Here is a 22,171-nt window from a genome sequence, read left to right as displayed (position 1 = left end):
TGTACCATTTGATGGAGAATTTTCCCCAAAAACTTCTCCTTGGGAGAGGAGGGGGATCCCTGCTGATCCCAGGGTTTGGATAAAGGGCTGGAGCTGGTTCCTCCCCAGCTGCTGATGTGAAGGGCTGGGATCAATCCTGAAAAGAAATCTGCAAATAGGGATTCAATAATTTTTTTTCCCTATTGGAAAGAAGGGAGTGACCATTCCTGGAGTTCACGTGGCTGCCCCTGGTTTTGCCATCAACATGGAGTGCCACGGGTGATGTCCCTGAGGTGATTTTGTCCTCAATGCACCCAGGACCCTTTTCCAGCCCTCCTGTGAGCTCAGAGCTTGTTTATCCCCAATCCTTGATCCCTCACACCTGAGCTGTGACTCAGCCCCACCTGCATGGGAACGGAGTCAAGGCCAATCTGATTTTCCTACCAGGGAGCCCAAACATGACCAGGGGTGGCTCCTTCCAACCTCAGGAGGTCTCTGGTGCCTTGGGAGCCTCCTGGGGCTGCAGGGGGGCTCTCATGGGGCTCTCCCAGAGCAGCTCCAAACCTGCCTGGGCACACCAGGCGTGAATTTGGGAGCCTGGAATTGGTGGCTCTGAGCTCCTTTGTGTCCCTGGAGGGTCCCTGGGCTGTGCCCTGAGCAGAAACCAGCCCAGGGCTGCCCCAAAGGGAGGTGTCAGAGCTCAGCGCGTCCCTCTGGGTGTCCAGAGTTGCCAGGACCCCACTGAGGGGCTCAGAGACCCTGGGATGCTGCCCAGAGCACCTGGGGATTTGATTGTGACCCCTGGAGCAAGTTGCCAGCTTTGTATGAGGACCTGAAAGTCACAGAGGTTCAAATAGTATAACAATAAAACGATCACAGGGTGAAAATGTAGATTTTAGGATTTTTGGTATGGGGCTTATGGGGACAAGATGGAGGAATCTGGGCATGTCCAGCCTTTCTTCTTCTTCTTCTTGTTCTCCATTTTCTGCAGTGATGTTGGCACTTTGGGATTGGTTTAGAGTAGAAGTGCACTGTCTAACACAGGTGATGGGTATTGGGAATTCAGTGTAAATATGTTATACGTAGTTTGTAGTATAAAAGGACAACACAGAGTGCCTGTGGCTGCCTGGCTGAGCAGATCTCTGCTGGGCAGAAAGAAAATTTCATAGATAAGAATTAATAAACAACCTCAAGACCGAAAAGTGAGGAGTCCAGACTCGTTCTTCAGTTGCACGGGCCGAAGCAGAGACAGAAACAGAGACACCCTGCACATCTGGGGGCAGCAATTATCAACCAAAAATCCGAGAGTGTGGAGCCCTGCAGCATTCACCCCATGGGATTTGCCCTGTAGGATTTGCCCTGTAGGATTCCCAGTGTGCACCCAGAGCCTGCAGGCTCCAGCAGCATGGCCAGACCATCAATCCTGCAGAACCTGGAGGAAAATGTGGGATTCCATCCAGCTCTGGGGCACTGCAGCCCCAGGATGTCCCCACCACGTCCCTCGAGCCCTGCCGTGTCCTGGAAGGTGCCACAGATCAGGTCCAGGGAGGAAATTCCTTTTCCTCCACTGGAAAAAGCCCAGGGGATGTTTTGTGGCACTGGAACTCGCTGTGTTTATGGGCAGCAGCTCCAGCCCTGCCTGTCTGAAAACATTTCCAGGGAATTGCAGAGAGACAAACAGGAGATTTGGGTGGGCAGAGGAGCAGGGCAGGCCCTGAGCTGAGCTGGCAAAGGGAATTCCAGGGCAGGGAAAGCAGCACAGAGCAGCCAGGGGAGCTCAGGGCTCTGTGTCACCTCAGCAGCTGGGGGGGGCAGCAGCTCCCTGCTCTCCCCACGGTTAATTAAGCCCCACATTAATTAAATCCTGCAGCCCAACCCAGCACAGGGATGTCAGAAATTTGAGGAGCTCTGCCCACAGTCAGGTTCAAAGCAACCCCACAGCTCACCCAGCCTCTCATGCACCACCACGGGCTTCTTTCCCCCAAATAATGTCTCTGGCTAATAAATTAATTTTTTTGGAGAGGGGGTTGACTCTCTGTTGTTCAGCTCATGGTTCAGTTCATCACTTTGAGTAATTTCAACCATTCTGAGGCATCTTCCCTCAGTCTTCTTAATTAAAACAAACTCCCCAAAGTATTTGCTGACCTCCCAGCCCAGGGGATTTTGGAGCCTTTGTGCAGCACTGAGAACTTTGGAGCCTCTCTGTGTGTCCTGGACCAGCTGAACTTTCCAAACCACTTCCCTTTGGTTCTTGTCCCTCCCCACCTCTGTTGGGGGTGTTATTGTCACCCTCAGTCCCTCCCAGGCCCTTCTGCTCCCCAGCACTGTCAGGATGTTCCCACCTTCTCTCCAGCCCTAAACCACAGCCCTGGGCAGGGAGCACTGCTTGCACCACCTTTATTGTCCATTTATTTTCCAAAATCCATCTTTGGGCATCTGCAGAGCACCCAGGACAGCTCTGGGGAGCTTTTGCAAGAACAGTTCCAAAGCTGCCTCTGAGGTGCCCCCTCCTTGGTGTCCCTGATGCTGAGCAGGGCCCAGGTTGTGCTGCTGGGAGCCCTGAGGCTCTGCCCCAGCTGAGGGAGGAGCTCAGGGTTTGTCTGCTGGGAGCTCCTGCAGCTCCTGAATCGCTCTGACAGCAGATCTGGGCCAGCACAAGAGGGGCACAGCCACGAGTGGATTCCCAGCCTGAGCTGAGGAGTGCAGGAGGGGCTGCTGTGGATTTGGAGGCTCTTTGGAGCAGCAGCCCTGCACCTCTGCTGCCCTGGAACCACAGCAGAGAGCAGGCACAGCTCTGGGGGAGCCCTGCAGAGCCAACAGAACCTGCTCCAGACTGAGCTGGGCTGCTCAGGGTGGCTGCAGAGTCCTGGGGCAGCCTGGGCAGTGCCAACACCCCTGGGCTGCTCAGGGGGGTTTTCCTTTGGCAGGAGCCAAGGGAACCCAGCTGCCCTTGGCAGAGCTGGGGGCACCAGAGCTGCTCTGGCCAGCACAGACCCTGAGCAGGGAAGGGAAGCAGGGAGGCAGCCTGGTGCTCCTGCAGCTCCCACACCTTCCCCAGCCCTGTTCCACAAATGGCAGAGCCAGAACACGGTGAGGGCTCAGTCCTGACCGTGCTGAGAGCCTTGAGCAGCACAGCCCAGGCCCTGGGGGCTGCTCCCAGCACTGGGGCAGCTCTGGGGGCTTTGGCACTGCCCAGGCTGCCCCAGTGACTCTGCAGCCACCCTGAGCAGCCCAGCTCAGTCTGGAGCAGGCTCTGTTGGCTCTGCAGGGCTCCCCCAGAGCTGTGCCTGCTCTCTGCTGTGGTTCCAGGCCAGCAGAGGTGCAGGGCTGCTGCTCCAAAGAGCCAAATCCACAGCAGCCCCTCCTGCACTCCCAGGGCCAGGCAGAGACATCAGCCCTGCCCAGCCCCTGTGGGCACCAAGCAGAGCCCCTGGGGCAGTTCCTGCCCTGCCCAGCCCCTGTGGGCACCAAGCAGAGCCCTGGGGCAGTTCCTGCCCTGCCCTGCCCCTGTGGGCACCAAGCAGAGCCCTGGGGCAGCTCCTGCCCTGCCCAGCCCCTGTGGGCACCAAGCAGAGCCCTGGGGCAGCTCCTGCCCTGCCCTGCCCCTCTGGGCACCAAGCAGAGCCCCTGGGGCAGCTCCTGCCCTGCCCAGCCCCTGTGGGCACCAAGCAGAGCCCCTGGGGCAGCTCCTGCCCTGCCCAGCCCCTGTGGGCACCAAGCAGAGCCCTGGGGCAGCTCCTGCCCTGCCCAGCCCCTCTGGGCACCAAGCAGAGCCCCTGGGGCAGTTCCTGCCCAGCTCCTCCTCCCTGCAGCTGCCAGGGGTGACACCAGCCCAGAGGTGAGAACACAAACACTGCACCTTCACCCCTCTGCTAATTGCCAATCCCAGCACCAACACCAGGCACCAAAGGGCTGGGGAGGTATTCAGTCTCTAAATTATTGTTATTATTATTGTTATTGTTATTTCTGGGCTGGGGCTGTGCTGGGGAATTCAAGTTCAAACAGAGATGAGGAAGCCAGGGAAGCTTTATTGGATTGCAGCCTCACCAGGTGTCAGCAGAACTGAGGAAGGGAAGGAAGGGGACGTTTGGGAAGGTTTGGGAAGGGAAGGGGAAGGGGAAGGGGAAGGGGAAGGGAAGGGAAGGGAAGGGGAAGGGGAAGGGGAAGGGAAGGGAAGGGAAGGGAAGGGAAGGGAAGGGAAGGGAAGGGAAGGGAAGGGAAGGGAAGGGAAGGGAAGGGAAGGGAAGGGAAGGGAAGGGAAGGGGAAGGGGAAGGGGAAGGGAAGGCTCCTTGCAGAGCCCTGAGGCTCCAGCCCCACTCAGACCCTGCCAGGGCTGCAGGCAGTGCCCAGCTGCTCCCTGGGACTCCCAGGCCTGGACAGAGCAGCAGCTCTGCAGGGAAATGTGAGGAAATGTGAGGAACACCTCGGCACTCAGGTCCTGCCTGGTTCAAGCACTACTCAAGCCCATCTTACCCATTTGTTCTCTTTATTTAACTTCAAAGAGGTGCACACTAAAGCATTAGGATTTACTGGTTTGGATTCCTCTCTGTACAAGTTCTTTCAAACAGCTTTGAATGCACAAGGCTTTACAGATAGAAGCGCTGAAACACAAGATAAAACAAATCTAAATTTCAAATCACTCCATGAAGAAAAATTGTAGAAAATAAAAACAAAACAAAACAAAAAAAGGAAACAAAACAAAAAATATTCCAACAAAAAACTGCAGCACTCCTTGGGAAAGGGACAAACTGCACGAGGAGGGACACAGAGGGTGGAAGGCAAGCAGTGCCCAAAGCTTCTCCGTGCTGGCAGCTCAGGGGATGGAGTTCAGGAGGTCCTGGAGGAAGCTGTCAGGATCATTGATTTCTGACAAGAGTCCTTTGAACACAAGAAGGCAGAGAGAAGGATCAGCCCCTGCTGGTCCTGCCCAGGGATTTGTGCTGGGCCATGTGTGAGCCACTGACAGCTGCAGGGTTATTTTAGGGCTGGACACGAGCAGGGCAGACCCTGCTGGGTGCAGGAGCAGGAGGGACTGAAATGTGAATTTATTCAAACACTGAATCCACATGTAGCTGTTCTGGGGCTCCCCAGCTCTGCTCCCTGTGCTGGGCAGTGACAGACTGGCCTGGGGCAGGTTTTGAGAGAGGAAAGAGCAGCTCCAGCTTCCCTGCAGGTTTTCAGCATCTCCTGACTCCTGGAGGCACCAAAACCCAGGGGGAGCAGCTCTGGCTGCACCCACCTGCTGCAGGTCCCATCTGCTCAGCAGCCACAGAGCCCCAAACCAGCCTCCAGCTGTGCTCCAGATGTGTCACAGGGCAGGGGGCAGGTTTTCCTGCCTCAGGTGAGTGTCCCAGCAGTTTGGGATCCTGATCCTCCTCTCCCTTCCCCTCCCCAGGAGCTGCAGCAGTGTCAGGAATGCTGCTGGCTCCAGGCACCAGCTGCACAAGGCAGCCTATAAAAGGTCAGGCAAACACTCACCAGCCACATCCAAAAACTCAGAAAAGGTTTCCACTGGCATGAACTCCTCCTGGAAGGTTTTCAGGGCCTTGTCTGCAGCCTCGTGGATGGGCATGTCGTTGTGTCTGATGAACTCAGCCAGAGAGAAGGACCAGCCTCCCTCTGTGTTACTGGTAGGCACCTTCTGGCAGGGCACAAACACACCAAATCAGGCCAAAAGAATGAGTTAATTAAAAAAAAAAAATTACTGCAAACCCTGGTGCCTTCTCCCATTGCTCCTGGATTTCCATCCCTGGCTCCTGCAAACAACCAAGAGAGGAGGAAATTCCCCGACTGCAACTTCATGATCCTTTTCTGCAGGATGAAACAAGGTCCCAGGCATTCTCTCACCCTGAGCACTGAGCCCTCTCTGCAAGCTGCAGGTTTCTGTCTGTCCCTGGCTCCTTCCTCACCCAACCACTTCCCTGGCACGGCCTGGAATGTCCTTCCTTCCATGAACAATGAACAGGAGAAGTAAATAAATACACAATACAGGAGTGCTGCCAGCTGGAGAAGTCTCTCAGTTCTTCAGCTACTGAACTGCCAGGGCTTCAATGGGCACAGGCAGCTTCTTGTGGCCTTTCTGCTTTTACAAGGTGCAGAAGGAAAAAGAAGGAAAAACCCTTCCCTGGGAGGGTGGGCAGGTGCCCAGAGCAGCTGTGGCTGCCCCTGGATCCCTGGCAGTGCCCAAGGCCAGGCTGGACAGGGCTTGGAGCAGCCTGGGACAGTGGAAGGTGTCCCTGCCATGGCAGGGGTGGGATGGGATGAGCTTTAAGGTCCCTTCCCACCCAAACCATCCTGGGATCCTGTGAAGTTCCATTTCCAAGGACCTTGGAGAGAGGGGTTTCAAATTTTGATTTCAATTTCAAGCTCATGGCATGGCTCAGGTAGGAAAGCTGAAGTGGGGCTGAGCTGGAGGTGCTGCAGAGGAGCTGCAGGGCTCTCCTTACCTTGAACATGTTGTAGATGAGATCCACGAGGGCCCAGAAGAGCAGCCCCGAGCGGTACGTGGCGTATTCCTTCACTGCCTTGTCTGTCAGTCTGGGGAGGGAAAGCAGGTCAGTTATCACTCAGGTAATCTTTCTGTCATGGTGAGGAACCCAGAACATCCCTCTGGCTGCCCTGGAGGCTCCAGACCCTGGCAGGGGGCTCAGAGACCTTGGCACAGAGTCACAAACACCTGTGCCTTCAGTTTTAACCCATGGAAACAATTCCCAACTTTGTGTGAAGATGTACAAGCCACAAGAGTTTGAGTAGAATGATAGTGAATTTATCACAGGGTGAAAAAGTAGAATTTTGGGGTTTTTAGAATGGGGGTTCAAGAGGCAAAATGGAGGAATCTGGGCATGTCCTGTCTTTCTCCTTCTCCTTCTTGTCCTCAATCTTCTGCTGTGATGGTGACACTGTTTGATTTGTTTAGAATAGAGATAGACTGTCTAACATAGGTGATAAGTATTGGAAAATTATTGTCAATAAAGCACACCTAGTTCTTGGTATAAAAAGCCAACATCATCCCAAGGGTGTCAGTGTGCCACAACCTGATCTGCTGGACAGATCTCAGCAGGTCAGAGGAGGAACGTAACAGATAAGAGAAAATAAACAACCTTGAAAAGCAGAGATGAGGAATCTCGACTTTTTCTTTGTGCATGGGGCTGGGAAAAAATACTTTTTAATACCTTGGGAGCCATTCCAGCAACAACAAACCCAACATGATGGGGCTTTGGTACCCCCCTGATGGCAGCAGGGCAGCAGGAGCAGCCAGAGCCCAGCAGTGACAGCAGGGAGGGCTCTCAGTGAGCCTGGCTGGGTGTTCCAGGGAGCTTTGGGCACCTGGGGATGTGCTGTGACCAGGGCAGCCCTGCCAGCCAAACCTCCTTCCATGGAGGGAAACGAGCACAGAGGAACTGAAGGGCTGAGACTACACAGGAAATCAACAGCAAAATGGGAAAAACAATGTACAGCCCTTGTTTGTGTGTCACTGCAGCAGATTCCTAAAGGAATGACCAAATCCAGGGGGCATCAATGACACAACAGCTTTGTGCTTCCAACTCATAAAAGCATTTCTGCAAGACTCTGAGGGAAATGTCTTGAAGAAATGGAGGAATTTCCATTTAATATATCCTTGGTTATTCTCCTGCCAGGAAAGGACTTCTGGAAATCCAGCACCTGGGTTTGGAGCAGCAGGAATGCCCTAAAAGGTGCAGAGCTGTGCTGGGACAGCAGCTCCCAAAGCCTGCAGGATTAATCACAAACAGGTTCTGGCAAGGAGGAGCCTCCTGCCAGCAGCTCTCATGGCTTTGGAATTTCTGTGCCTGTGCTGCTCAGGTACATCTGCTCCATCACGTGCTGCTTCCTGCTCAACACTCCAGAGCTTTGGAAAAACAAAAATCCATTTTTTGTGCACCCAGGAGTCACAACACAAACGGGCTCCCACTGCAACTGCCCCAGCCTGGGCTTTTCTGGGGGGAAATGAACATTGTGCTGCTCTTATTAAAAAGCTCCATTTGTGTGTGTGTGCCCTTAAAACAGACATCTGAGTTGGTGGCAGCCTGCTCAGGCAGCTCAGCTTAATTATTTAAAGGAAAACCAATTAGTAAAGGTGACTAAATTTCCATGGGATGAAGAGACTCCGAGCGAGGCTAATTCTGGCCTCCCAAATCCTGCAAGCCAGACTTCTCCTTTCATGTCAATGGGTTTGATCTAATTGCAGTCTGCTCCTTTAATTGAAAACTAAAAGGCCCTTGTGGGTTAGGGCTGGGAGTTACCTTGAGGAGCAGCTGCTCCATGCAGGAGCTGCTGGTTTCACTCCTGCAGCTGGACAGGACAAAGCACAAAGCCACACTCTGGGCAAGCCTGCCTTCCCTCTGGGGTGTTTTAGAGAGGTCACAGTGGGGAGCAAAGGGAAAACAATCAAAATGGGCTTTTCCTCCCCAATTCCATGTGAAAGCTGCACTGAAAACCAGGATTTTTAGCCAGAATTTATGGTTCAGTAACAATAAATGCTTGATTCAGTTCTTTGGGATCTGTAAGTTGTATTTACAAAAACTCAGAATTGAGATCCATTCTGGGAATTTCATCTTTGGGTTTAAATAGGAAGTGTTACCAAAACAAGGGAGGTGCTGAGCATCTCCCCCTGGTTCCTGTGGTACCACCCCTCCTGGCAGAGCCAGAAGCCTTTTTTGGCTCAATTCTCCCCAAATCTGTGTGACCCTGGCTGGCCCAGCTGAGGAGCTGCATGGGCACCTCCCCATGGGTGGGATTTGCTGCCTTGGGATGAGGGAATGCAGAGCCCTCCTGCCCTTCCCAGGATTTACAGGAGGGTTAAGATCAGCAGATCCTCAGCTTTTTGGAGAAGCACTGGGGTCCCTGCAGTGGTTCCTGTCCCTTTTTAAGATGCTCTGGGCGTTCTGCAGTGACTCCTGTCCCTTTTTAAGAAGCACTGGGGTTCCTGTAGTGGTTCCTGTCCCTTGCTGAGATATTCTTGGGGGTCCCTGCAGTGACTCCTGTTCCTTTTTAAGAGGCGCTGGGGTTCCTGCAGTGGTTCCTGCCCCTTTTTAAGGTGCACTGGGGTTCCTGCAGTGACTCCTGTTCCTTTCTGAGATATTCTTGGGGGTTCATGCAGTGACTCCTGTCCCTTTGTAAGATGCTCTGGGGTCCCTGCAGTGGTTCCTGTTCCTTTTTAAGATGCACTGGGGTTCCTGCAGTGACTCCTGTCTCTTTTTAAGATGCACTGTTGTTCCTGCAGTGGTTCCTGTCCCTTTTTAAGATGCTCTGGGGGTTCCTGCAGTGGTTCCTGTTCCTTTTTAAGATGCACTGGGGTCCCTGCAGTGCTTCCTGTGCCTTGCTGAGATGCTCTAGGGTTCCTGCAGTGACTCCTGTTCCTTTTTGGAGAAGCACTAGGTGTTCCTGCAGTGGTTCCTGTCCCTTTTTAAAAGGCACTGGGGGTTCCTGCAGTGGTTCCTGTCCCTTTTTAAGATGCACAGGTAGCAGTGAGTCCTTGGCTGTCCCCAGCCCTCACCCCAGTGCTCTGGGAATGGAGCTGCTCCCAGCCAACACCCTGAACATGGAATGCTAATTTTAATGCTTTGAATGCAGACATTACCCTGGTGTCACAGCCAGTGGCTTCCTCTCTGCCTCAGCCTACAAATTCAAGATATTGGCACTTATCTGCAGAGCCTTTCACCATCCATCACCCTCTTCCTGATTTTCCACAAGAATAAATAAGCACAGAGCTTGGAAATCAGAACTGCCATATTGCTGTTTCTGAGAGGCTTTATCAGAGGGAGGCTTTGTGCTCCCTTAGTCTGCAGAGATTAAAGAAAGCCCTTGAATAAACCTTGACATAATTCCTGAGCAGTTTCTGAGTGTGCTCCCCTGAAATTCCAGACATTGGATGCTTTAGCTGGAAGTTCCTGGCTCTGCCTGTTCCAAAGTGCTTTTATTGCAGCACCTGTGCTTGGGGAAGGAACAGAACATCCAGGGAGGTTTAAAAAGCAGCAAACCCACCCTGGCCTTAGCTCTGCTGCACCCCCTGAGGCTCCAGGACATGCCCTGGGTCTGTCAGACCCCCAGGAAATAGGAAACAGGAGCCAGGGGAGCCTGAAAGCAGCACAGGGATCAATGGAGGAGCCCTTTCAGGGCTCTCTGCCTTTTCCAAGAGCACTGGTTCATGCTGGGTTTGTGCAACTACAATGGAATGACTTTATCAAACACCTAATTAATGTCATCAGCATAAAAATGCCCTTTAAGGCGACTTAGAATAATAATGAATTGATTCCTAATTATGACAGCTATTTCAAATCATCCTTTCAGAAACTGGAATTCCCTTTCCCTCTCTGGCAATATTGTGCCTTTGTCAGGCAGGCACAGCCACTTATTCTTGTGCTTCAAGTGCCTGACAGCTGCTATTGATTTTTTTCTTTTTAAAAAGCAATGGCATTTGACTTCTATTTCTATTTTTCTATTTGAGGGAGGCTGGAGCACTGATCAAAAGGGCCCAGAAGGAGCTTCCTTAGGGAGGCAAACAGGGATGAGGCACAGCTCAGACAGCTCACGGCTGAGTGCTGAGCTGGGGGAGGAAGAGGGAAAAGCTTCATTTCCATGGATCAGCTCATTGATCCACTCCAGAATGAAATCTCCTGCTCAGAGCAGCCCTGGGGGGCAGCTGCAGCCACTCAGGGCCAGGCTGGACAAGGCTGAGAGCAACCTGGGCTCTGGGGGTGTCCCTGGGCTGCTGGGCTGTCCCTGGGCTGTGCTGGCTGTCCCTGGGTGTTCCTGGGCTGCTGGGCTGTCTCTGGGCTGTGCTGGCTGTCCCTGGGCTGTGCTGGCTGTCCCTGGGCTGCTGGGCTGTGCTGGCTGTCCCTGGGCTGCTGGGCTGTCTCTGGGCTGTGCTGGCTGTCCCTGGGCTGCTGGGCTGTCTCTGGGCTGTGCTGGCTGTCCCTGGGCTGCTGGGCTGTCTCTGGGCTGTGCTGGCTGTCCCTGGGTGTCCCTGGGCTGTGCTGGCTGTCCCTGGGTGTCCCTGGGCTGCTGGGCTGTCTCTGGGCTGTGCTGGCTGTCCCTGCCATGGCAGGGGTGGCACTGGGGGGGGTTTCAGGGTCCCTCCCAAGCCAAGCCAGACTGGGATTGTGCAGCTCCACAACCCTGAGTGCAAAGGTTACTCAGAGGGGCTGACAGCTGGTGTAAACTACACACACTCCATTGGCTGTGAGTGGGGCTGTGACACGAGCAGGTGGGACAGTGACACCAGTGGCTCTGTGAAAGTAACACAAGTGGCTCTGTGACAATGACAGGAGTGGGTGTGACAGTGACCCCAATGGCTCTGTGACAGTGACCCCAGTGGCTCTGTGATGGTGACACAAGTGGCTCCTTGACGGTGACCCCAGTGGCTCTGTAACAGTGACAGGAGTGGGTGCGACAGCGACACAAGTGGGTGTGACAATGACACGAGTGGCTCTCTGACAGTGACATGAGTGGGTGTAACAGTGACATGAGTGGGTGTGACAGTGACATGAGTCCTGTGCCAGTGACCGTGGGGCTCTGTGACAGTGACATGGGCAGGTGTGACAGTGACCCCAGTGGCTCTGTGACAGTGCCAGTGGCGTGTGGGGCTCTGTGACAGTGACCCCAGTGGCTCTGTGCCTGTTCCAGTGCCCGTGGGGCTCAGTGACAGTGACACGAGTGGCTCTGTGCCTGTGCCTGTGACATGAGTGGCTCTGAGTGACACAAGCCCTGTGCCAGTGCCCCAGTGCCCGTGGGGCTCTGTGCCTGTGCCCCATGGGGCTCTGTGACAGTGACCCCAGTGTCTCTGTGACAGTGACATGAGTGGCTCTGTGACAGTGACCCCAGTGTCTCTGTGACAATGACCCCAGTGTCTCTGTGACAGTGACCCCAGTGTCTCTGTGACAGTGACCCCAGTGTCTCTGTAACAATGACCCCAGTGTCTCTGTGACAGTGACCCCAGTGTCTCTGTGACAATGACCCCAGTGTCTCTGTGACAGTGACCCCAGTGTCTCTGTAACAATGACCCCAGTGTCTCTGTAACAATGACCCCAGTGGCTCTGTGCCCGTGGTGCCCTGTGCTGTGCCCAGCCAGGGGTGGCACTGACCTGCTGGCCCCTCCCGGGGACACCACGCGCGCGTGGGCGGTGACGAGCAGGCGGCGCAGGATGTCCCCGCGGATGGCGCGCCAGCGCTCGGGGGGACACACGTGCAGGGCCAGCACGGTGTAATAGTGGGGCCCGTCCACCTCGAAGGCGCTCTCCACCCACTTCTCCCGGGGCTGCTCCAGGAAGCTCTGCAGGTTCTTCTCCTCCCGCGACGTCGCCCGGGTCCTGCAACACACAGAGAGCCTCAGAGGGGCTCAGCTCCAGGGGCTCAGCCTGTGCTCAGCTCCAGGGGCTCAGCTCCAGCTCCAGGGGCTCAGCCTGTGCTCAGCTCCAGGGGCTCAGCTCCAGCTCCAGGGGCTCAGCCTGTGCTCAGCTCCAGGGGCTCAGCCTGTGCTCCCCAGCTCCAGGGGCTCAGCTCCAGGGGCTCAGCTCCAGGGGCTCAGCCTGTGCTCAGCTCCAGGGACTCAAGTCCAGGGGCTCAGCCTGTGCTCCCCAGCTCCAGGGGCTCAGCTCCAGCTCCAGGGGGCTCAGCCTGTGCTCCCCAGCTCCAGGGGCTCAGCCTAAGCTCAGCTCCAGGGGCTCAGCTCAGCTCCAGCTTCAGGGGCTCAGCCTGTGCTCCCCAGCTCCAGCTCAGCCTAAGCTCCAGCTCCAGGGGCTCAGCTTCAGCTCCAGGGGCTCAGCTCCAGGGACTCAGCTCCAGGGGCTCAGCCTGTGCTCCCCAGCTCCAGGGACTCAGCTTCTGCTCAGCTCCAGGGAGCTCAGCCTCTGCTGCCCCGGAGCCCTGGGTGCTGCCCCTGCACAGGCACACAGCTGGGCACCCCCAAATTCACCCCCTGACTGAGGATTCGTTCCCAGTGGGCACCACCAGCTTTTCCCAAATTCTTCTCCTGTCTGAGGATTTTCTCCCAGTGGGCACCACCAGCTTCCTCCAAACTCCTCCCTGGCTGAGGACCTGCTCCCAGTGAAGCAAACACATTTTCCTTGGAGTTGTGGGTGGCACTAGAGGTCTGCCAAACAGCTGCCATTGCCCCAGTGGAAGGTAACACCACTGTAGAGGAATATTTCCACTTTTTTTTGAGAAAAAGATGAGTGGAGCCAACTCCCACGGGACACACCACAGCCACTGCAGCTCCTGCAGCCACACCTGGATCCATTTATAAAATTCCTCTACTGCAAAAGCAAACCCTGGGAAGACACAGGCCAAATTCAAACCTAAAGACACTGCACTTTACTGCCAGCTTATATAAATGTTTTATCCTTTTCCTCCTTTCCCTCAGAGCTCCAGTGTCCCAGGAGTCCTGACAGCCCAGGGGTGACAGTGCAAAGCACGTGTCACAGGAGACTTTGGGAAGTTGCATCACACTTTGCCACATCTGTGGCTCTCCTGCAGCAGGCAGAGGCTGCCAGCCAGGTCAGACCTGTGACTCTGCAGTGAGATAAACTCTCCCTGTCAGGCATCAAGCAGCATCCCAGCAGATGAAGCTGTCAGGGCTGTGTGACCTTTTCATCTGCTAAAAGATGCAGCTGGGAGCCAAGTAGTAGCTCTTTATTTTCTCCATTTAATATTAAAAATTCTGTCTGAGAAGTACAGAAGGCTTTTTTTCCATGTCTGCCCAGCGGGTTCTGGGCTCTGTGGTGCCAACAGGAGCCTAACAAGATGAAACAAATAGTTCCATTTATTTGTCTCCCAAAGGATTGGGAAAACAATAGCGCAGGGATCTGGAGATAGATATTAAAAACAAAAGAGAAATTGTATTACAGCCAAAACCTTGATTAGTTCCAGGCGGGAAAGTGAGAGGGATTTCACTGCACTGCATTTGGAGTGACCTTGGTGTGTATTTTAATATTTATACCCTCATCTAATTAGTATTACTTACTAATATCTAACTCCTCCAATAGAGGATAGACATGGGCAGCCCATTTCTGCAGGATCAGAATCAGCTCATCTATTCCAAAGCATCTGGGTGCCCATGGATGTGGCCACACAGCCTCAGTGCAGTGCAGTGCCAATGGATTGCTGCTTATGGGCAAAAATAATAATGGTAACCTCCCAAAAAAATTGAAAATATCAGGAAAATCTGGTGGACCTGAACCCTCCTCCAGGATGTCAAATCTGGAAACCAACCTGTGTTATTTGAACACTGAATAAAACTGCATCAGGGTTAAGTTTTCAACTAACAATGATTTCATCGCAATGTCTCTTCTGCCTGCTCAGGAGAAAATTAAGCTGGCAGAGTTGTTTTAATGTAATACCCTGTTGCTCACCCCAGAGGTAATAATTACATCTAGAATGGAAAGAGAAGCTAATTCCCAATTGCTTTTACTCAATAGGTTCCCTGTTATCCGGCATGTCCAGGCTTCACTCCCAACAATGCAAATCCTTAACAACCCACTCAGGATGCGCAACCCTCCCAAAACTTTATGTGATTTCCCATCTGTGCTGGCCCGTGCAGAGCTGGGGGAGGGTGGCAGGGGTGGCACTGACGTGTTGAGCACGTAGAGCACGGTGTGGATGATGTAGGGGATGAGGTGGATGTTGCTCTCGCGGCCGCCACCCCCGGTGTCGATGCTGAACGACTGCTCCATGGCGAAGCGCAGGAACAGCAGCTTGATGTCGTGCACGTTCAGCTGGTACGTGGGCTCCCTCTGCCCCGTGCACTCCTGCAGGTACGTGTTGTGCCTGAAAAACACCAGGGGGCCTTCAGAGAGCTGCTCCTGCCACGGCACAGCCCCTCCTGCAGGTTTGCGTTGGGCTGAAGAACATCAGGGAGCTTGCAGAAAGCTGCTCCTGCCACAGCACAGCCCCTCCTGCAAGTTTGTGTTGTGCCTGAAAAACCCAGGAGGATTTCAGAGAGCTGCTCCTGCCACAGCACAGCCCCTCCTGCAGGTTTGTGCTGGGCCTGAAAAACACCATGGGGCTTGCAGAGAGCTGCTCCTGCCACAACACAGCCCAGGAGCACAGCAAGCACGGCACAAAAACTCACAAAGGCAGCCCTGCTACCTTGGAGTAACCTCCCCAAAGGGAGGCCTTCAGCTCACTCTGGCAAATCCAATTCCAGCTGCAGATATCTGTCCACACATCAATACTGTTCTCCCATGCCCAGGAGCTGGGATACAGCTCCTGGCTGAAATGCTTCCAGGATGTTGCCACTCTTGATTCCACAAAATCACAAAATGGTTTGGGTTGGGGACATTAAAGATTTTCCAGTCTCAACCCCTTCCATGGGCAGGGACAACTTCCACTGTCCCAGGTTGCTTCAAGTTCTGTCCAACCTGGCTTTGGACACTGCCAGGGATGGGGCATCCATAACCTCTCTGGGCATCTTGTGCCAGTGCACACCTCTACACAGGGAAGACTTTCTTCCCAATATCTGATCTAAACCTAACCCCTGTCAGGTTCAAAATTTCTAATGTGACATTACAAACCCAGCACAAGGTAAAGAAGAATCCTGACATCACCATCTCCATCTGCTCCAGACAGCTGCTCAAGTACCTCAGTACCATCCAAGAGAAGTCTGGAAATCTACACCAGGGAATCCACTGGTGTCAGAAGGTTTCTTTTGTACAGTAGGGGCTCACTAGGCACAAATGAATCAACACTGCATCTTCAGCTGTGACTGCGGGCTAAGGAGGCTCTGAAATTATTTACATGAAGCCAAGGAACAAACAGACATCTGCACTTTTTTAGGAGATTCACTCCTGATGGTGGAACCTGAAATGGCTCCGTTTCACCAGGATTCAGCTGCACCACCTCTGATCCCAGGATTTCAGGGGAGTGTGTGGCAAGGATCTGACTCAGCCAGATGCAACCAGCTGGGGAAGAACCTGCCTGTACTCACCGTGCCAAGCACGTGGCAAAAGCAGACTCTGGCACGTGGGGCCCCCACACTGGCAGGAGCCCATTGCACTTGGTGTTGGCATTTTGCAGGGCTGCACTCTCCCACTCCTCGCGGCCCCGAGCGAGCCTGCACAAAGAGACAGAGCACACCAGGCAAGTCAGCAGGATGCAAGCTTCTGTCTAAGGAAACATCCCCAAAATGACAATTCCACAGCTTCTCTCAATGCTGGACTTGGCAGAGTCCAGGGCTGAGCAGTGTTAAAGCAGGCATGGAGATGGAGAAGCCCTGCAAAGTGATCAACAACCCAGCCCACCCAGCCTGAGTCCCACAGTGATCCCAAAGCACCTGGAAAGGCCTCCAGCCCAGGCTGAGGGGCTGTGTGGGTGTGGGCACATACCTGACAGCTGCCAGGTGGCAGTCATAGTGCACAATGTTGAAGTGGGACACGGTGCTGTAGCCCTGCTGCTTGCGGGGCTTGTTCTCAAACTCCTCGAGCGCCACGCGCTTGGTGAAGGTGTAAATCCCCAGCACCTTGGTGGGCTGCAAGGACACACAGCTGCCTTAGCAAGCTCTGCTACTCATCTCCTGCTCTTTCCACACCACACTGAATTGAACCTCTTCCACTCCCAACCTTGTGGTATTCACACATTCTTTGAACAGAGACATAATTCTCTCTCCCAAGATTTTTGCTGGAGAAAGCTCAGAGAAAGAAGAAAACAATTCTTCACTTGCTGCATCTGTTGTTTGGCACATGTGGGATGTGTTATGCAGATTGTTTGCTGAAAAGGGATTTGTTAACTGGACACTGGTGATGGTTGTTTTGACTGATTGATCAATTAGGTCAAAGCTGTGTCGTGACTGTTGGAAAGGGTCACAGGTTTTTGTTTGGTATGGTATTAGTATAGTATGTAGTATAATATTATATAGCTTAATAAACCATTTGTTCAACTGAATCACAGAGTCAGAGCATGCTAGTCCCCATTTTGGGGTTCCTTGCATTGATACCAACCTCAAACTTAAACTGGTCCTGTGTTTTTCCAGCTTTCACTGAAAACACACTTCCCTTTCCCAGCCACCTCTGGAATTACTGATCTGAAGAACCAACCCTGAGACTTCCTGATCCTCCAGCGCCAGCACTTGTGCAACCAGATACTGGCAAGTCCCATTAGGAGCTGAGAGGGCTCTGAAAATGTGTCTCCCTTCACCTGGAACTTCAATCTCCCATCACCATTACCTGAAACTCCTAGCTCCTACTACCTGGAACTTTTAGCCCCCACTACCTGGAACTCTTAGCTCCCAGTACCTGGAACTCTTAGCTCCCACTATGCAGAACTTTTAGCTCCCATTACCTGGAACTCTTAGCTCCCAGTACCTGGAACTCTTAGCTCCCACTATGCAGAACTTTTAGCTCCCATTACCTGGAACTCTTAGCTCCCAGTACCTGGAAGTTTTAGCTCCCACCACCTGGAACTCTTAGCTCCCATGACCTAGAACTCTTAGCTCCCACTGCCTGGAACTTTCAGCTCCCACTATGCAGAACTTTTAGCTCCCACTACCTGTAACTCTTAGCTCCCAGTACCTGGAATTTGTATCCCTCCCGGCAGATGCAGCAGGTCAGTCCTGGCTCCTCTATCAGCTCCTCCATCTGTTTAAGCAGCGCAGTCTTGGTCACCACCTGGCCCTTCTCATTTGTCTGGAAGACAGAAAAGCTCAAGCAGGTTAAAAACAATGACAAACCACACCATGCCCACCACTGGCACTGGAATGCCCATCCCATCTCCTCTGTTCCCTCCTGGCAGCACCAGGCAAACGGGGAGGCTGGAGCTGTGCAATATCCATCAATAAATCACACATTTCCTGCTGAGGCAGCTTGAGCAGGGCAGGAAGGAAAGCCCTGGAGGAGCAGAGCCCCCAGCCATTACCGTCATGCCCAGGGTGCCCAGGGCCTTCTGCCTCATGGCCATGGCCATCCTCTTCTTCTCGGCGCGTGTCTCCTTCCGCGCGGCGTCAATCTTCTTGTTCACCTCGGGGTGCTCCCTCAGAGCCTCCAGGAGGTTCTCTGCCAACGTCCCAATGCCTTCATCACTCGACACCTGCTCCAGTTTGTGCAGGTTGGAGATGGAGTCTGTTCCTATTAGCACCTGGGGGATGGGAGCACAGCACTGCTCAGGAGGAGGGGACTCAGGACAGTGACTGTCCCCCTTAATCCTACAGGGACAGCTGGGCAGAGCACTGAGCTGCAACCACTGTTCCTTTCTTTTTTAAGGCCCTAAAAACTGTGTGTCAGTCTGGGGCAATTTGCCTCTCCACTGGTCATTACCAGCTCAGATGGGGATGTTGGATAAAACGTTTATTTTGTGATAAGACATTGTATTGATGCCTTCAAACACCAACAATCACGTCCTGGGGAGCTTATCAATAATTACCTTCTCTTCACACTGGTGTGTCAATCTCACACCACACAGCAGGAGGAAATATTCAAATCAGAATCTCTGACTTTTCCAGATGATGCCTGAAGCTGCCCAGCAGAAGCTCAAGGCACCAAGACAAAGACACAGAGTCATGTTCCCAATCTTCTCATGTGACACACAAAACTCAGAGGATGCTCTGCAAAGGCAGAACTTGCCCAGAGAATACTTGAACAGCTTCCACACCTATGCCTACTTTGAGACTCCCAACAGAATTAACAATTATTATAAGAATTTCATATTCTTATAAGAAAATTTCACATTCTTATAAGAGGTAAGCTCAGGAGAACTGGATTTTCTCTCTGCTTTATCCCCCAAACAGAATTCCCTTCTGTTTGGGAGACTAGGACCAAAACCTTCTGGCGGAAAAAAGTTGTGAGCAAAACTGTTCCAACTGTGATGAGGATGGCAAAACAAAACCCATCAAAAATGAATGTAGAACCAACTCTTAGAGGAGTTTCTGCTGAGCTGCAGCCCCAGAGCAGAGTGCCAGGGCCCTGGGCTCACCTGTGTTGCAGGGTGCTGCGTCGCGAGGCCTCGGAGCAGGCGCAGGATAAAAGGAAGTGCAGGTCGAGATAAGAACCTCTTCCATATGTCTGCATCCAAACTGCATGGAACACAAAAGGCAGCAGCTGGGGGAGTGTCCCAGACAGCAGCATGGCTCCAGGCTGCAGGGAACACTCCCTCCCCCCGTGTCCCTGCTCAGCTCATTAATGAAGGGACAGTCACACTCCCACTCCCATGCTGTGCACGGCCACGGTGCCAACTCTGAGCCTGGGGATTTGTGTTCATGAGTTGGCTACCAACAGCACAAACTCTGTTGCTGTGAAACAGGAGAGGACAGGCAGGAAACACAAGGATTGAGATATCCAAGAAATCAGCTTGGATGGGTATCAAATGGGAAGATTTCAGGGTTTTTAGGTCATCTCTATACGAGCACTGCCTCACCAGACCTCAGCACCACAGCTCTGAATGCTCCTGAATGGGAACTTGTTCATGGATTTCTTGGGAGATTGTGGTGATGGGATGAGGAGGATGTCCAGGGCAGTCACACACATTAACCACACACATTAAATAGTGACTCTTACTTCTTTGCACTTGGAATGTGCTTTTTCATGTAATCCAGGGCATTCTGTGTAATCCCCTTCTGCAGGATGAGATCTTTCAGCTGATGGCCGTTGCTGTTGTTCTTTATTCCTGCTGCTATTTTACAGAAGCAGTCCAGGAAAACTTTATCATCTCCACTGTGCTCCTCATCATACCTGAACAAAGAGAAGAGATGGTAACTCTGCCTGTAATTCTCACTGAATGGTGTACCTGCCCCAGCTCAGAGACTCAGAAAAGCTATTCAGGCCTGTCACCTCAAAATGCTCTCTCTGAAGACCTATTCCTCAAGCTAGACCTCACACTTTTATGTCAAAAATGGCTCAGAAGTGAGAGAGGAAATGAAGCTGAAGCCTGGCTGTTGGGATTTTAGTTGACTAGAGATTGGAAAAGTACAAAGCTGTAGCTAATTTTGAGTTTTGCACTTGCTAGATAGCGTGTCCTTAAGCCTAGCTGTAGTATGATAACAAATAGTGAAGGAGACATGAGAAAAGAGAGATGTAACCCCTAAAGAACAGAGAAGAGCTAATGTTGTAGTGTAACCAATAAACAGTGTAAATTACAGAATATTCATGAGCTTATTACTTGCTGTATAAGTGTCTAATGCTCTCTTCCATAAACAGAACTTGCTAATAACTCATATTAAGCCCAGAGTTTTCCCTGCACCCGACACCTGGCATTAGACTGGAGTAGCACCAATGAGGAGATGAAGGCAGAAATGTGTCACCAAAACCATTTCAGGTGCCTTTAGCTGAGCTGTGCCAACATACTTATCAAAGTTGCAGTAGGGCTTGAAGCGATCCACCAGGATCTGCATCTTCTCCATCTCCCCGAAGCTCAGGTAGGGGATGATGCGCAGCAGCCCCTGCAGCACGCTCAGGTTGGAGCGCACAAAGGTGCTGTTGATCTGGTCCAGCAGCATCACCAGCTGGTCCTTGTCCCCTGTCAGGAGGAGGTTGCCCTGTGAAGCAAAAGCAGCAGGATTTATAGTCAATAAATCTACAAGGAAATTCTCACTCTGGGAGGTGGTGGGGTACTCCTGTTGTGAAGGGGTGGTCACTGATAAAAATAAAATTTAGTCTTGTTCTCAGAGGTCTCATGGAATGGCTGCACCAACCCCTGGCTTATTCCACGTGCTGTTAAAGCATTTTCCAGCCAAAAGTCTAATAATTCCAACCCAAAGCACACCAGATTCCTGTTCACCCACAGCTTCAAAAGATGAGTGAGAAGCTCTTCTTGTTCTCAGTCTAGATGAGAAACAGTTTTATTCTCAATTAACTGGAAAATCAATCATGTTTTCAACACATACAAAAACACTCCAAAAAACAAGGCCAAGCTGTGTCTTTTCTTGTCTCTCACTGGCCCGTGGCCCAAAACAGGCAGGAAAGGATCCAAGCAGTGCCTAACAACCCTCAGCCAACCATGCAAGACTCATCCTGACGCAGCCTCGCAGTGCTTTTGGTTCAGGGCCCTCCTTGAGCCCTTCCCCAAGGCCTGCCAAGACCTGCCAGAAGTGGAACGAGGGTCAGACTCCATCAGCACTCCCCTCCTGCTCCTGGAGCTCAGCATCCCTGTGAGCAGGGCTGTGCAAGGCCTGAATCCAGGGAAAGGAGCCACTCACCTTGTCCTCGCTCAGGGGCTCTGCGTTGGATTCATCCAGAATGATCTCCATGATGCTGAGCACCTGCTCTGCCACTGCTGCTCCCCCGCTGTCCTTGCTCTCCTGCTCAGCCACCAGAGCCTGCAAGACATGGGAGTGCTCAGGGGAACAGCAACAGTCACTGGTTTGAGGTGGGAAGGGGCACTGGAACACCAGCAGTCACTGGTTTGAGGTGGGAGCACTTAGGGGAACACCAGCAGTCACTGGTTTGAGGTGGGAGCAGACCCTGGAGCACCAGCAGTCACTGGTATAAAGTGGGAAGGGGCACTGGAACACCAGCAGTCACTGGTTTGGGGTGGGAAGGGGCACTAGAACACCAGCAGTCACTGGTTTGAGGTGGGAAGGGGCACTGGAACACCAGCTGGTTTAACTGCCCCCACACTCCCACCCATAACAGATAAGGAATGTCCAAAGGATAATTTGCAGTGCCCGCACATCAGTATTTCCCATCTCCTGTAGTTGTCACAAGGCAGCAGGGCAGGCAGAAGTAGCTTAAATTCATTGGAATCCATGGAAAACCACTTCTGGAAGTCCAAGCTGTCCTTACCAAGTTGAGAGTCCCCAGCATGACATTCAAAGTGTTCATCTCTGGCTTGACCAGCTGCTGCCGGTTGATTTTCACCTTCACACAGTAACTGAAGAGTTTTAACAGCACCTGCAAAATACAGAAAGGGATTCTCTGTGGGACTTCACAACGAGGGGGGATTTTGCTGAAACTGAAGTAATAGTTTAATACAATAATAGACCTGATATCCAGACTGCTGGGATACAGTACACCCCAGATTTTCACATAAATATATATGTGTGTATATCTTAGCACAGCTTTGGTTTTCAGATATGGCCAAGGCAGAAAACAATTCCTCCAACAAGACAGGATTTGGTCTTACCAACTCCTCAGGTTCTAGACATTTGAAGTTTTGTAAGGAATTGTTACCCAAAAAGAACAGGAGAGGGAAGGAACTGTTCCAGCTCAAGGGAGATTGTCTAAACCTCAGGGGTGCCTGTGGAATTTTCCTCCC

General features: G+C 52.6%; 1 protein-coding gene across 1 annotated transcript in view; it reads right to left on the bottom strand.

Moving 5' to 3' along the window:
* Positions 1–4,447: 4,447 nt before the first annotated feature.
* UBR4 (ubiquitin protein ligase E3 component n-recognin 4) overlaps positions 4,448–22,171 on the bottom strand; it is a 95,463-nt gene continuing 77,739 nt past the window's right edge. Inside the window, exons 94-107 of the mRNA XM_058818917.1 lie at positions 21,700–21,807; positions 21,114–21,233; positions 20,263–20,453; positions 19,477–19,650; positions 18,896–18,995; positions 17,843–18,061; positions 17,500–17,613; positions 16,318–16,460; positions 15,921–16,046; positions 14,567–14,761; positions 12,082–12,306; positions 6,427–6,517; positions 5,459–5,621; positions 4,448–4,858 (exon numbers count right to left, since the gene is read on the bottom strand). Of these exons, the coding sequence (XP_058674900.1) occupies positions 4,794–4,858; positions 5,459–5,621; positions 6,427–6,517; positions 12,082–12,306; positions 14,567–14,761; positions 15,921–16,046; positions 16,318–16,460; positions 17,500–17,613; positions 17,843–18,061; positions 18,896–18,995; positions 19,477–19,650; positions 20,263–20,453; positions 21,114–21,233; positions 21,700–21,807 (2,034 nt within the window). The 3' untranslated portion in view covers positions 4,448–4,793. The remainder of the gene's footprint in view (positions 4,859–5,458; positions 5,622–6,426; positions 6,518–12,081; positions 12,307–14,566; positions 14,762–15,920; positions 16,047–16,317; positions 16,461–17,499; positions 17,614–17,842; positions 18,062–18,895; positions 18,996–19,476; positions 19,651–20,262; positions 20,454–21,113; positions 21,234–21,699; positions 21,808–22,171) is intronic.

This window comes from Ammospiza caudacuta, chromosome 22, assembly GCF_027887145.1.
Source record: "Ammospiza caudacuta isolate bAmmCau1 chromosome 22, bAmmCau1.pri, whole genome shotgun sequence".
Taxonomy (NCBI): domain Eukaryota; kingdom Metazoa; phylum Chordata; class Aves; order Passeriformes; family Passerellidae; genus Ammospiza; species Ammospiza caudacuta.
Note: the sequence above shows the minus strand (reverse complement) of the source record. Positions and strands in the feature narration are given on the sequence as shown.